General features: G+C 42.8%; 1 protein-coding gene and 1 long non-coding RNA gene across 2 annotated transcripts in view; one reads left to right on the top strand and one right to left on the bottom strand.

The window, feature by feature from the left end:
* The window catches only part of LOC146492421 (uncharacterized), a 425,011-nt gene that overhangs the window by 58,924 nt on the left and 351,634 nt on the right, over nt 1–14,453 (top strand). The window lies entirely within an intron of this gene.
* Nucleotides 1–14,453, bottom strand: part of nlgn4xa (neuroligin 4 X-linked a) — a 125,300-nt gene that overhangs the window by 20,569 nt on the left and 90,278 nt on the right. Inside the window, exons 4-5 of the mRNA XM_085151409.1 lie at nt 13,105–13,290; nt 6,353–7,142 (exon numbers count right to left, since the gene is read on the bottom strand). Coding sequence (XP_085007535.1) covers nt 6,353–7,142; nt 13,105–13,290 — 976 coding nt within the window. The remainder of the gene's footprint in view (nt 1–6,352; nt 7,143–13,104; nt 13,291–14,453) is intronic.

Raw genomic sequence — 14,453 nt, 5'->3', positions numbered from 1 at the left:
AATAATAATAATTTTGTTTGTTTACAATATGGACACTCTGCAATAATTTAAAAGTTTATTTTATTCTCAAACCTAATTTGTATTTATTTTATTCCAAACAGAAGTGTTTATTTATTATTCTGAAAGCTCGAGACAGTGCCAATAGTTCAGTGATATTTTGTAAAATTACAATGTGGAGACTCTGCAATAATTTAACAGAAGTGCTTATTTTTCACTTGAAATTTTTTTGTGGTCATTTTTATTAAGATTTTATTTTTTATCGGCAGGGAATATAATAAAACCTGTCTTCCAATTAATTGTATTTGTGTGTGTGTGTGTGTGTGTGTGTGTGGTAGAAGTATTGTTTTTTGTACTCTGTATCGGCAAGTACTCAGATCCAAGTATCGGTATCGTATCGGTTTGAAGAAATTGGTATCGTTGCATCCCTACTTTCGACACCAACTGTCTGCCATCTATGATGCGGTTCTGAGATCCTTCCCAGACGCATTAATGCCCACATAGATCGTGAGCCATTTGACCGCAGTAAGTCATATGATAGGGTGAGACTAGGTTTCACAGTGAGCTTACCCAAAACTTGCTGATTGTGACCTACACCTGTTTTCACACCTTGGCTTGTGTGATTAGGTAGAGGATCAATAGGGGGTCCATGACCCTCTTGGGGACACTCCCATAGGGCTTAAAATCTGGGACTCTCCACCAATTGCTCTTAGAACTGAAGAAGCTTCTCAGATGAAATGTTTTCAAGAAAACCAGACGCTTTTCTTTCCAAGCCCCTTAGACTCTCCCTACACATACCTGTATCAGTGCACTGGCAACTCAAAAGTTCAAAACCTCTAAAACTTATGCCTGCTATCCTTCTACAGCTGATATTCTGAAACTCAGCTGTCACTGCATCATCCAACACATCACATCAGCATGTTCCAGTCATATTGAAACGCTTCATCTTTAAGTGGCAGCCATGAAAGGCAGATAAACTATTTTTGATGATATGCCACTTCTTTAAAGTCAAAGGAGCTTCTGGACTTCTTTAAGTTACTTGAAGACGTTTCACCTCTCATCCGAGGAGCTTCAAATGGTCAGATGGTGGGGGGAAACTCCCACTAGGTTTAAATCTGGGACTCTCCACCATTTGACCTTAGAACTGAAGAAGCTTCTCGGATGAGAGGTGAAACGTCTTCAAGCAACTTAAAGAAGTCCAGACGCTTTTCTTTGCAAGCTCCTTTGACTACGATGACCTGGATGACTGAGAACCTTCACAGACCCACTTCTTTAAAGAATTATGCTGATGTGTTTTGAATATTCAGCGTGCAGTTAAACCCACATGTACACTTATTATTCAGCTGTTATCTCAAACAACGTGCTTTGTAGTGTCAGTTTTAAAATGGTGATCTTTAAAAAAAAAGGATCAACGGTAAGTTCACATTACATAGGTCATCGCGGTTAGCTCTATCTTAATCTTAAATGTTGTTTGGGATTATACTTAATTACTTTGATCTCAGGAGAGCAGTTTATTTTTCCTCCTTTTTACTCAAGACTCAAGTTATTTGTAAAACACCAGCAGTGGGCTGTGTGTATCTGAATATGAAAGCCTGGGGTAGCACAGTGATGCAGCGATTAGCACTCGTACTTCATAGCAAGTAGGTCTCCCATCTACCATCCACACTGGGGTGCTTTGGAGTGTGCATGCTTTCACTTACTATGTGTTTATACACCTCTGCATTTAAACATCATTATTCATCTTTGGCTCTCTTCCACATTGTGTCTTTGTCCACATCTGTGTCTTTTGTCTTGGCTCGCACACCTCGCCCTTAGCCATTTGCAGCAGATGGCCCCGCCCCTCCCTGAACCTGGTTCTGCTGGAGGTTTAACTTCCCACTTGGGGTGGCTGTAGCTCAGGAGGTAGAGCAGGTCATCTACTGATCCGAAGGTTGGTGGTTCAATCTCTGGCTCCTCCAGTCTGCATGTCAAGTATCCTTTGGCGAGATACTAACCCCTAGTTGCTCTCCGATGCATCCCTTCCAGCTGCTGCTGTGGGTCCCGGTCCGGATGGGGCCGGGCCCCCTTGCCCTGGTGGGTTCCAGAGTGTGGGGGTGCCTACTGGGGTCAGCGGGGGAGCTGGCCCCAGGGAGGGGCCGCTTGCCCCTCCCTCTCTTCCCTCCCCATCCTCAGCTGCCTCCCTCTTCCCGCTCCTCCACACCCACACACACACAGGGCTTGGGGTGCGGGTGTGTCACCAGGGAGCAGGGGAGGCACTCACCCTCTGTCCCCTTCTGGCCGCCTGTGTCTCAGTTTTATTCTGCAACCTAGACATCTGCATACTCGTACTCTCATAAAACATACATATAGGGCCTTGGGGGTGGGCACGTCATAGAGCATCCAGAGGACGGTCTGTGTAGTCAAACCCACCTCTGGCGCTGGTGCCCTACCCTCAATTTTAAATGCATATAGATACTGAGGGTTTTCGGGAGGAGCCGTGCTGCTCTCTGAGAGGAAGCAGGAACCATGCTCTCCTGTGTTTTAAATGCACTTTAGAACAACACGCAGCAACACTACATATGAGCGGGCGTAGGGAGGTTTGGGGTCTCCACTCACCCCCGTTCTGTTAACCGTCAGGGCTGGGGGGCTGGGGGGCTGGGAGGAGGTGCTGGCCGTTGGATTGGGGTCTGGGATGCGGGGCCTCCCTGCTACTGCAGATAAGGAGGTGGTCCGCTTGCAGTCACACTCCCATGTTTGGGGAGTGTGACTGTCTGTGCAGTGTCTAGTTGTGTCTGTCTCCACGTTGGGTGAGTGCTGAGTATTTGGTTGTGTATATGGTGGTGGGAATGCACGTTTGTGTCCGCGTGCGCCTGTTCGTCTGTGTCTATGTGTCAGATTGGGTCTTAGACTCCACCTCTCCGAGGTATGGAGGCCTATCTCCCCTCACCACACTCCCTGCCGGTGGCTGATGCCCTCAGATGTTGGTGGTTCTTGGTGTCTGGGGCTGGGTGCTCACTCCTGGTGGCCGATTGGCGGGGCGTGGCGCCTGTGGCCCGGCTGGGCCCCTTCCGGGGGGTGGGGTACCCTCAGGCCTCTGGGCCTGAGGCTCGGTCCTCTCTGGCACAGCTGGCTGCCGGCAGAGCCCGCGGGCACGCCACTGCAACCCCCTCTGGCCTCTGCTCCGTGGCTGCTGGGTGACCTCTCGTTTGGGGCTCTCCTCAGCTCTTCCCAGGAGGGTGGCACAGTTGCCCCCCTGGTGGTCCTCCTCGGGTCCTTGTACTCTGGGGCCTGGATCTCCTCCATACCTGCTTCATGCCCTGGGGGACGGGGCTATGACTCCCCACATACCCTAGCAGATTGTTACATGGAGAAACCTTTGGAATACAAGCATGCTGATCCACACAGGTGTGCACAGATGCGGACTACACCTTTCTTGGCTGCTACCACAAAGCACATTGTGCGCTGTTGATCTTGCGTGCTGCACAATAACATGTAATATTTAGTATCTACTGTTATCTACTGTTAGCTAGTTTATTGTGATGGTGTTGTTTTTATTATGTTGCTCTTTTGTTTGTTTTCTCTTCCGTTTTTTCTTCTCCATACAGGTGATCCAGGTGTTTTGTTTGTTTTTCTTTTTCTTTCTTCCCCCCTTTCTCACCGTCTCCTTCTTTCATTCTTTCTCCCTGTCCTATCCCCCAGTCATGTCTGTCCCGTTTGTATTAACCGAAAATAAATAAATACATAATTATAATAAAGGTCAATCAAATGGACCGAAATGGCAAGGCCATGATGATCCACTTGGATCCGCTTGGCATCTTTCTTGGCCTTCAGACAACAATTCTGATGGCTAAAGATCCAAACTGTAGGGTCTTTATCCTATTATATCAAGCACATTGTTGTGATTTGGTGCTACATAAATAAAATTGAACTGGACTGAATTCAATGTTCTTCCAGTGTCTGTGTGAGTGCTCTTCAGGTACTTTGCTTCATCTCACAATCCAAAGTCATGCAGTTAATGGGATTATGTTAACTGGTTTTATTGAATTGCCAATTGTTGTGCATGTGAGTGTGGATGTTGTGTGTCACTCTGTGTTAGCCCTACAACACAGTGGCGACTTGTGATAGGCTCCAGCAACCCCTTAAATTAGATAAGCGGAAGAAATGATTTAACTTTATATGCTGGCCTTAATTTCTTTTGGTTAACATGCACATATGGTATCATGCTCAGCTTGTCCAATTCCCTGTAGTAATATGAGGAAAAGTAAAAAAAAAACCCCATCACTCTGCCATGATTCATGACTTTATTCTGTGCCCATTAAAAAAGCAGCAAGATTACAGATTATATAGCTGATCATGACTTTATTTATTCACCTTAAAGTGAATTTTCAGTATGACTGGGCTGCAAACACGCTGATACCTAATCTCAAGGTGTGTGTGAAGCAAAAGCGTGATCCAAATATAAACAGCAAGAAAATCCTTTCATCAAACCAGCACTGCTGCAGCAGCTGGAGGATTTGACTTGTTTTATTAACCTCCACTTGATCTTTTTGACTCACATGTTAATCATTCAAACTCTAAGCTAGCAAGAGTTTATGTTCTGTCTATCCTTAGAATATTAAGTATTTATACACAGTGCGTATTATAGGTTACCTGACGTGTATGCATGCCACCATACTGTCATTTATTGTGTCACAAACATACAATAAATGCATCTCATTAGGGTTTGGAGGTCATTTTGCTGCAATAGATTGGATCCAGCTATATTTCTTTCATCTAAATCATGACAGTCTTATTTCAAGTGATCACCTTTACCCTATGATCAAACATTTCTGTCCTTATAGGAGGAGTCATCCATTGCCCATTAGGGGTCACGGAGGTGTTTGCAAGTAACAAAAATGATTTGAATCACACGTTATGTCTTCACAGTCACATTCAGATTCTTGACTTCAGTGCAAATTTTAACTGAAAATAAAAATAAAAATAACTACAGAAGTAATTAAATGACTATTTGAATCCACTACAGTCATGAAAACACGTGGAGCTGGTTTCTTGAGAAACAAAAAACACTTTATGATGCTTTTTTGCCACTTAATAATAATAATGATGGATTGCATTTATATAGCGCTTTACAATACCACTATTCATTCACTCTCACATTCACACACTGGTGGAGGCAGCTACAGTTGTAGCCACAGCTGCCCTGGGGCAGACTGATAGAAGCGAGGCTGCCACTTCACTCACAGTACAATTAAACCAGTTATGAGAATAAGAGGGTAGCAATATGGAAATATGAATTTGGTTTCTTCCATATAGTGCTTTAAAGAAAGTACATTTCAAATAAATCTGATCCCAAAAGAATGGCAGATTAGCTTGGGTAAAAGACTGAAAGTTGAGGCACACAACGATGTGTGCTGCTGGTAAAGTTTCTGGGCTTTACTCATAACAGCCATCCCTCAAGATTCTTTCCATTTATTGGAGATTATGTATTGGAATCTCAGGAGCAGGACCACGCCTCCAAACACGGATGATCTGATATCGTCGTGTTGCTGTTGTTCCCAGATCATCATGAAAATGTTGTTCCAGGTTCAACATTGCAAGTGACCAATCACATTATTGTGACGTTATTCTTTTGCGCACCAACCCATTCGTGCATTTATGAAATTCCAATGTTGCAAGGACAATATCAATTCTGCTTAGCGTTTATTAAAGGGTTAGGGTTAGGGTCAGGGTTAGGGTCCGTTGATCGGCGGACAAAGGCGGTTTCTCGCAGCTTAAGTACAGTCTTTTCTTTTACGTCGGTTTTTCCCGAAGTCGCAAAAGTATGACATCACAACATTCTGATTGGTCACTTGCAATGTTGATCCTGGAACAACCTTTAGTATGATGATCTGGGAACAACACCAACACGAGGATATCAGATCGTGCTCCAAACACGCTTCTTCCAGCTGTCATCTACAGAGGTTCCCCCAGTTCTGCAAGCTGATCATTCTCCTTTACGTGCCCTCCCTCCCTCCTTGGTCTCCATTTTTTAACTTCTTCACTTCTATTTAGTCCATGAGGATCTGCCAGGCCTGGGAGCCGTCGCCAGTCCCCTTTGAGGCCTTCCCAAAACCGCAGCTCAATTCATGTCAAAGCATCACCTTTACCTACTAAAACGCTGTCAAACCTAAATATGAGGACGTGGGCCCAGCTAGTGAAAAGCAATGCAATATCAGGGACTATAACATCTAATCTTTTTACTGAATCTGATTATTTGTCTGTTTGTCTTGTGTTATTTTACACGTATTCAGAAGAGTTTCATACTACTGATTCTGTAGAGGCATTAAATAGAAAGAGCAGTGAAGGACAAGAAATAACAAGGAAAAGAAGCACTTACCCTGTTTTAGCAAAGTTCGTCCAGTAGGTCATAACAACAGCACTTAACATCACGTCATTCTTGGAGAAATTGCAGTTGAAGAGATCCGTTGGGCCGATCATGGGGATCCCAAATACGTATGGGACTTCATCTCCATGAGCTGAGTCGGCCCAGCTGGGCTTCATGTCACTCTGACAGTGGTGATAGAAAGCATAGAAATATGTGGGCGAACCATACTGAGCATGGAGGTCAGCTGTGGCCACAGCTGGTGCCACCCACTGATGGTCAGTAAACAGAGCCACCAGGGTTTTGCGGCGAGTTTCTGGGTTCTCCTTGTCAGCCCAGTCAGTGTACATGAACTTGATGGTCTCACGGAGAGTGTCTTTGCCCTCGGGGTAGCCATACAGATGGTCAACAAAGTCAGAAACAGCAAAGTCAAAATCATTGGCAGACACGCCATCCTCACTGTCCACAATGCCATCAACAAATTTGAACCCCTCACCCTGATTGACCCCCAGCATAATGTCATAGTTCAGGAACTCCCCTTGCTCCATGAGAATCTGGGGGTCATCGGGGATCACATCACCATCGATCACTGGCCCGAAGGCAATGTGGTACTTAGCGGGTGTGATGTACTGCTCAATTAGTTCCTTGTAGTTCTTCTTCTGCAGACACTCCACCAGGTCGATGGTGTCCAGCATGTTGCAGCCCACCTTCTCAGCCAGGGCTCTTGTATATTTGGCAGGCTGGTAGTTGACTGCCCAGCTGGACAGAGCAGTGCCACTCTGGATGATGGCTTTCTGGAACAGATCTGAGATTGGAATTCGTGTTAGTAATATACACACTTCACTGTATTCATGCTTTATGGTTTAAATTGGTATTGCAAAATCGGCAGTACTTTTCTCTTTCAAAATAGATGTGTTATTGCAGCTGTTATCCAACTGCAATAACACATCTGAATGCTACAAAAAAAATGTCCATCACGCCACTCTTGTGTAGGGATGGGTACCGGTATCCGGTGCCATGATGGCACCGGTTCTGACATAAACGGTAGTAACCAGACCGAAAAGCAGCGAACATTTCGGTGCTTAATTTCGGTGCTTTTTTTTCCTGAGCTGTGATACACTTTCTTCTTCCTTACATTTGTATTGGCGGTTGGCAAACAACTGAAAGGTGCATTACCGCCACCAACTGGTATGGAATGATACACTTTAGATTCTAGCCAATCATTTTACGTTTCCGAGGATAGTAGGCGGGTCCAGGTACGTACGTTCTTTTAGAGCAGAGCTACAGATTAAAAATGCCCAAGGCGAAGCGGTCAAAAGTCTGGCTGTACTTCACAGCAAAAGATGCAAACTCAGCATCTGCAACAAGTGCTTTAAGCTGATACTGTGATACTGTCAAAGGAGGTAACACCTCAAATCCGATGAAACACCTGGCGACGCATAGCGTTTTTTTTAAAGCCGAGAAATGCACCGTATTTGATAGCTTCCTGTGAGACCTCACACCGAGCACATCTACTGCAAGTGTGGTGCCTGTTATCGGACCCGGAGTTAGCAACATCCCCCAAAAACCCGAAGAGGAGCGTCCTGGCCCCTAGCCCTGCCAGTGTAGCAGAAATGATGAGGATGATGATGCAGCAGCAGCCGTTCTTCTCTGCGTGAGTAGCTTAATGTTGTTCGTGTGTAATTTACGTTGAGTAGGCTAACCACGTTATTACATTAATGCATGTAAGGTGAACTAGCAAACACCATCATAGCTACATGCTGCTGTCTTCTTGTTTGATGGCAGATACTCCCTTCACCCTGGACAAAAAGGCTAAAATGACCAAAGAAAAAGTGGGAAACAGTTAAACATGAGAAGTTTTTGGACAAAGTTTGTGTTTTTTCCATTGTTTAAGCTGCTTCCAGCCAAGAGTGATACCATATATGCCCCATAGCTGCAGAAAAGGCTAACATTGTTATCTTTTTACAAAAAAACAACTGAACATGAGAGGTTTTTGGACCAATTTTGTGTTCTCCATTCTTTAAGCACCGGTTTGAGCACCGTTTAAGCACCGGCACCATTTCAAAAGTACCGGTTTGGCACCGGTATCGGATAAAACCTAAACGATACCCATCCCTACTCTTGTGTTAATCTATGCACGGTCTGAAGCATGTATGTGGGAATGTATGTGAATGTTTTACTGTTACGTCTTATTAGTATTTTAAGTATTCTATCTATTTTATTTATTGAATTTTATTGTTTTATTTATATTTTGATATTGCTAGGGATGATGCAATGATCGGGGAACATTCTTAATTTCGCTGTACCATTGACAATGACAATAAAGTTTCTGATTCTGATTCTAATGGCACTCCAATCTATTTAACTTTTTGTCTGGTTACAGTGATTGCTGAGTACATGCCCTTTTACCATTTAATTGAATTCAGAATCGCTGAAAAATTCAGTGAAAGTTATTTTCAGATTCATTGTCACACATTGTTAAAAACTAATGCAGCAATTTATTGAACATGGAAATACAACATATGAAACAAAAACTGAGTTTTCAAGTTCAAACAAGCTAGAAAGTCGGTGTTTGGTACGACCCCCTTTAACAAAGCCTCAACTCTCTTAGGCAACCTTTCACCTTGATAAAGCAAATGTTTTGCCACTTGTTTGTTAACACTATACCAAGCAAGACAAGCACAGTTATGATGTTGGAGAACGAATTGTCAAGCAATTTGATTATTCTATTGTAAGACTATAGTAAGTAACCCTCTATGGCTCCTCTTCTTTCTTGGGTTTTGCTGCTTGAGGTATTCATTAAGCAAATGACGAGTTTTGGTCATCTTCCTGATGCACTCATGGGTCTTTGTTGTTTTATCCTGGATAGTAGTTCTGACACTCACTAGTCCTTGGCCACCTTCCGCTTAGCTTACGGTCTCAGGGTGCAGGACTTATGATCCCAGCAGGGTGTATGCATTGATTGCCCAGATCTTGTTATTCCCATTCAGCTCACTCCTCAGGACTTGTCTACTCTCTGAAGGAATTAAGTGTTTATGGCTTTCTTAGTGGGCTCTTCATCATTCCCATTTGCCTGTACCAAGGTACTTGTAGCTGTCTTCAATATCTCCAATGTTGCCTTCAGGTAGTGCAATCCCCCCGAATCTGTGGAACAACCTTCCTATCGCTATCCGTGCGTCAGACTCCGTTTTATCTTTTAAATCCCATTTAAAAACTCATTTATTCCACATAGCTTTTCCATTAAGCTTTTCCATTAGTGTCCCTATTTTATATCTGGTTCAATTTCTTATTTATGTACTTTATCTTTTAGCTAGGGCAGCACGGTGGCACGGTGGTTAGCACTGTTGCCGCACAGCAAGAAGGTCCTGAGTTCAATTCCAACATCAGGCCGGGGTCTTTCTGTGTGGAGTTTGCATGTTCTCCCCGTGTTTGCGTGGGTTCCCTCCGGGTACTCCGGCTTCCTCCCACCGTCCAAAGACATGCAGCTTGTGGGGATAGGTTAATTGGATAATCCAAATTGCCACTAGGTGTGAATGTGCGAGTGAATGTGAGTGCGAATGGTTGTCTGTCCCTGTGTGTTGGCCCTGCGACAGACTGGCGACCTGTCCAGGGTGTACCCCGCCTCTCGCCCTATGACAGCTGGGATAGACTCCAGCGCCCCCCACGACCCTGAAAAGGATAAGCGGAAGTGAATGGATGGATGGATCTTTTAGCTATATCTGTTCTTAGTAACTTTGTTCTTATATTCCCTTTTATTGTTGTATAATTAGTGCCCTTAACCTGATGACATATGTGGTACTTTGTTAATAGTCTTTTATTTATTGTCTTAATTTTCCTGTTTTTATTGTAAAGCACTTTGATGTACCACTGGTCTTTTAAATGTGCTATACAAATAAAGTTGTATTGTATTGTATCTGTAGCCAGTCTTATTAACGATCTGGCTGAGAGTGTTCAGGCCTATGCAGAACAGCAGTGGGGACAGGTTAATACTTGGGAAATCCCACACTTAATGGCGTTTGCATTATATCCAAAAATTTGGGTCTTGTTGAATTTGTACTGTTTTAGGGATTTCTGGATCCATGTCTGATGCAGTGTTGCAGCTTTTCTTATAGTCAATACAGGCGGTGCACAGGTCGGTTAGTCTGGTCTTACAGACTCGAGAGACTGCTCTATCTACTCAGAGTTGGTGTTTTGCCCCTCTGGTGTTTCTGCCAGTTCCTTTCTGGGCCCTGCTGATGTATTGAGCCTGTTCATCGTAGCCGCTATGATGTCTTTCAGGAGCATCCATGTTAAGCTGAGGCAGGGTAATGGCTGGTAGTTGGATGGGACCAGTCTGGGGATTCTTGAGGATCAGGGCTGTCTGGCCTTCAGTTAGCCATTATGGAGGCATCTCCTCCATTAGTAGCTGATTCATTTGTTAGTTAGAGTTAGTTTCTGTTTGGTTAGCCAGTCCTCCAACACTTCAACACTTACAGAAAACATCTCTATCCATCTACCCTACATGTAAAAAATAAAAATAACAAAATGTACTAAGTGGGTACAAAGTGTGACAAAACGTGTTGCCAAAGAGGTCATGACTACACATTAGTACATGATGATGTGATGTGGGTGAGACTTCTCAAATAACACTGGGAATGCAGACCAGTATAACAGAATTCTAAGAAGCCATGTCTCCATTATTTCCAGCGCACATTTCATAGCAAATAATAGAATAATTCATTTAATTTACATCTTTCTGTCTCTAACGAATGAAGGAATGATAAACTATAGAAGATATTTGCTGTTACTGTACTTCAGGCTGGTTCCACATTCTGGAACATTGTTAGCATGACTCCTCGAGCTGCCAGTCAGTAAGTGGGCCACAGCACGGTAGGAATACTGAAGTCATGTATAAAATCCTTTCTTTCCATGGGTTCTATTTATATTCATGCAAACACAGTGGTGACTCAGCCGGAGTTGAAAAGTATGTTATACAGACAGAGCAGATATTTCCCATAAAGCCTGGTTAGTCGTGTACAAGCTTTCACCACTGTCACTGTTAGTTAGATGTTCACTCTAAAACTATACACACTGAAGGAGTGAGAGTGTTATCAGCTTCTGGTATGCTGCTAATGCAAATGTTGAAGCTACATAAATCTTTATGGCAGCTTTACAACAGAGATCCAACTGAGGCAACAAGTGACAATACCTTCCTTTGTGAAGTCTGATAAAATGAAGGTTGCCTACAAGGGTGTGTGGGCACCATGACTGCTGCAGCAGTTGAACACAAGGGATTTTATATGTGTATATCAAGCCATTCATGTTTATTCAAGTACAAGATAAGGAAAATAAAACACCAAGACATAAAGAAATAAAAATCGTCCCTTGCATATTTGGTAAAGCGACCAAGAGACTTTTACCAGCAAGATAAAAATATACATTTTGTGCAGAGTTTTGTTTTTCTAAAGTTTTCATATCACAAAGAGAGGACAGCTGTAGGGGAACTGTGTGTTTTCCAAATCTTCCAAATCCTGATTTTTGCTTGTTTGTTTGTTTTTTTTAATTAAAATTTTCCATATTATTGTCTGTAAACAAAGATGTAAGATGAGTCTTTTTCTCATTCATACCTCATGCTCCAGTGTAAATGACTACAGACTGCATTTCAGTATCAGATATGATAAACAACCCAAGGAACGTGCATGTTTGTCATACGTATGAAGTGTCCTCTGTATTAGAAATAATCTAAGAGACAAAGAGCAAACACTCCATTTTCATACAGGAATATTTCTTGTTTGAAGTTACAAAGTACACACGGTGAACAGGCGGGGGCGATGGATATACAAACTGAAGCGCTTCAGCTGAGCAGAGCTTAGGTTTATATGTTCTCTTTTCTGTGGTTTTGTTTCTTTGTTTACAAAAATTGCCCATCGACCTCTAGCTGCTGTGCACAGTAAAAGTCAATTAAGTGTTTGATTTGCTGGATATAAAAATGCTAACTGAATATAAATGAATCCAGTCTATGTTTGAGAAAAATCTGATTACCCAAGTATACATATATTCACTCGAGGACAAATAAATACTTCAAAACAGTGTTGCCATTGTTAACTATTGCACATGCCCCTTGCCATAGATGTATGTAAATGTAAAGCAAGAGGAAACAGATGCAGGAGCTACTTGTTTGCATCCTTAATATCAAGGGTAAGTGAGGGATAGATCTAAATAACTGCATGAATCTATGTAATACTGTAGGAGTCGTGGTTAGTAGTAAAAAATGCAAATGCCTCAACTCTCATAATGTATTCGGTTTTAACTCCACTATTCATAACATATCCCAGCTATTCTAGCACAATTAGCATCCTACATTCAAGGCCGGATGCTAATCGTCACACCTATGATGAGAATCACCAGTACACCTAACCTAATGGATGCCTATTTTTCCACAGAGAACATGCAAACTGCACACAGAGAAGCCCCAGGCTGGATTGGTTGTGAGGTGCCAGTGCTAACCACTGCACCACTGAGCCACCCTAGCATTATGATGCCCTTTAATTTTAACTAAACAAGAGAAAACAGATGTCTTTTTGCTACATTGTTTCCTCTACTATGAAATGTGTTATCATTTCAGGTCTGCTTTAAAAAAAACTTCCACGCTTCATGATTCACTGTGGGTTTGTTTTTAATGTGAAATCCACTCTGCATCAAAATAACAGCAGGAATTATAAACTGATGACAAGACCCCTGCTTTGACCATATATTACTGTGGTTGATCCGTGAAAAAGAACATGTACCTTCTGAGTAATGTGAGAGGGTTAGCAGGCTGACACACGATGCTCCAGCACCAGAGCCAAAAATGGTCACTCGCTTTGGGTCTCCTTTGAAGGCCTGGATGTTTTCTTTGATCCACCTGAGAGCCTGAATTTGATCCAGCAGCCCATAGTTGCCCTTGGCTGCCTGGTCTCCTGTGCTTAGAAACCCTGTATTGGTGAAAACACACAAGAGAAAAGGCACTGATTTAATGATTTAATTACATTTAATTAAATGAATTAATGATTTAATGGGAGTATTCAAATTACAAGTAATTTTTTAATCTCTGAAATGCCTAGTACACTTTTTTAATCTCAAGGCAAGTTAAACTGGTGAAACAGTGTTGTATTTCTCATCTGAATCAATGTGACCTTGAGTATATTATGAAAACAGAAGATTGTGCTTCTCTGTGTAATTATTTCATGACTGGACCAAAGCTGCACTGAGCTTCTTTTTAAAATCTTCTGAAACCATCTGGAGGTACTAGTGTGTACAATGCTGTAGAATATAGCTTAAACACACTTGAAGAAGTACCTACTATCTATTAAACTTAAAATAGTACCTGTCATCCTCGTTTCTACAAGCACAAAGCAAAAGAACCAAATTTCCTTTAAACGTGCCTCTAAACTGTTATGCAGAGTTTATGTGCACTAAACTGTCTGGTAAATGCTGCCTCCTTCTGGTGACTTTTTTAAAAATAGGAATCTTATATATTAAAGTTTCAAAGGGAACTTGTGCTAAATTCCAGCTCTGTGTTATTATTTTCAGTCTGTGTTGTTTCCTGTTTTATTTTGAAGGTCCAGGTCTGATCTTAATGTATCTGGTTTTACTTCCCCTGTCTCGTTAGGCCTGATTTGCCCCAGCTGTGTTTCCCTCCTGTTACCCATTCCCTGATTGCTCCCTCTGTGTATTTAAGCCCCGTGTTTCTCTGTGTCCGTGTCGTGATCTACCCTCATCTAGCTGTGTGTTTTGTCAGCGTCAGTGTATTTTGTATTCCTAGTTTTGTTGCCCTTTTGAGTTCAGCATTAAAGCTGTTTTGAGTTCACGTTCTGCCTCCGAGTGTCTGCAGACTGGGTCCTCCTACTACCACTCCTGCCTGCACACAGCCGTCACATAAGTCTGAGGTGATTTGAGCTATGCGACAAAGACACAATAACACAATAACAGATCTCCTGCTGGAAACAGGGATTAGAAGATGGGGGCTCTGGTGATAAATGGATGGACATGGTCAACAACGATACTGAGGTAGGTTGTCGTGTTTTGACAACCCTGCTGCTTCTAAAGTGTGTCAAGAAAAGCACAGCGGCCTAGGGGGAGCCGGAGTGCAACACAA

This window comes from Neolamprologus multifasciatus, chromosome 23 (assembly GCF_963576455.1).
Source record: "Neolamprologus multifasciatus chromosome 23, fNeoMul1.2, whole genome shotgun sequence".
In the NCBI taxonomy this organism is placed as follows: Eukaryota; Metazoa; Chordata; class Actinopteri; order Cichliformes; family Cichlidae; genus Neolamprologus; species Neolamprologus multifasciatus.
This window is presented reverse-complemented; position numbering and strand designations above follow the sequence as displayed.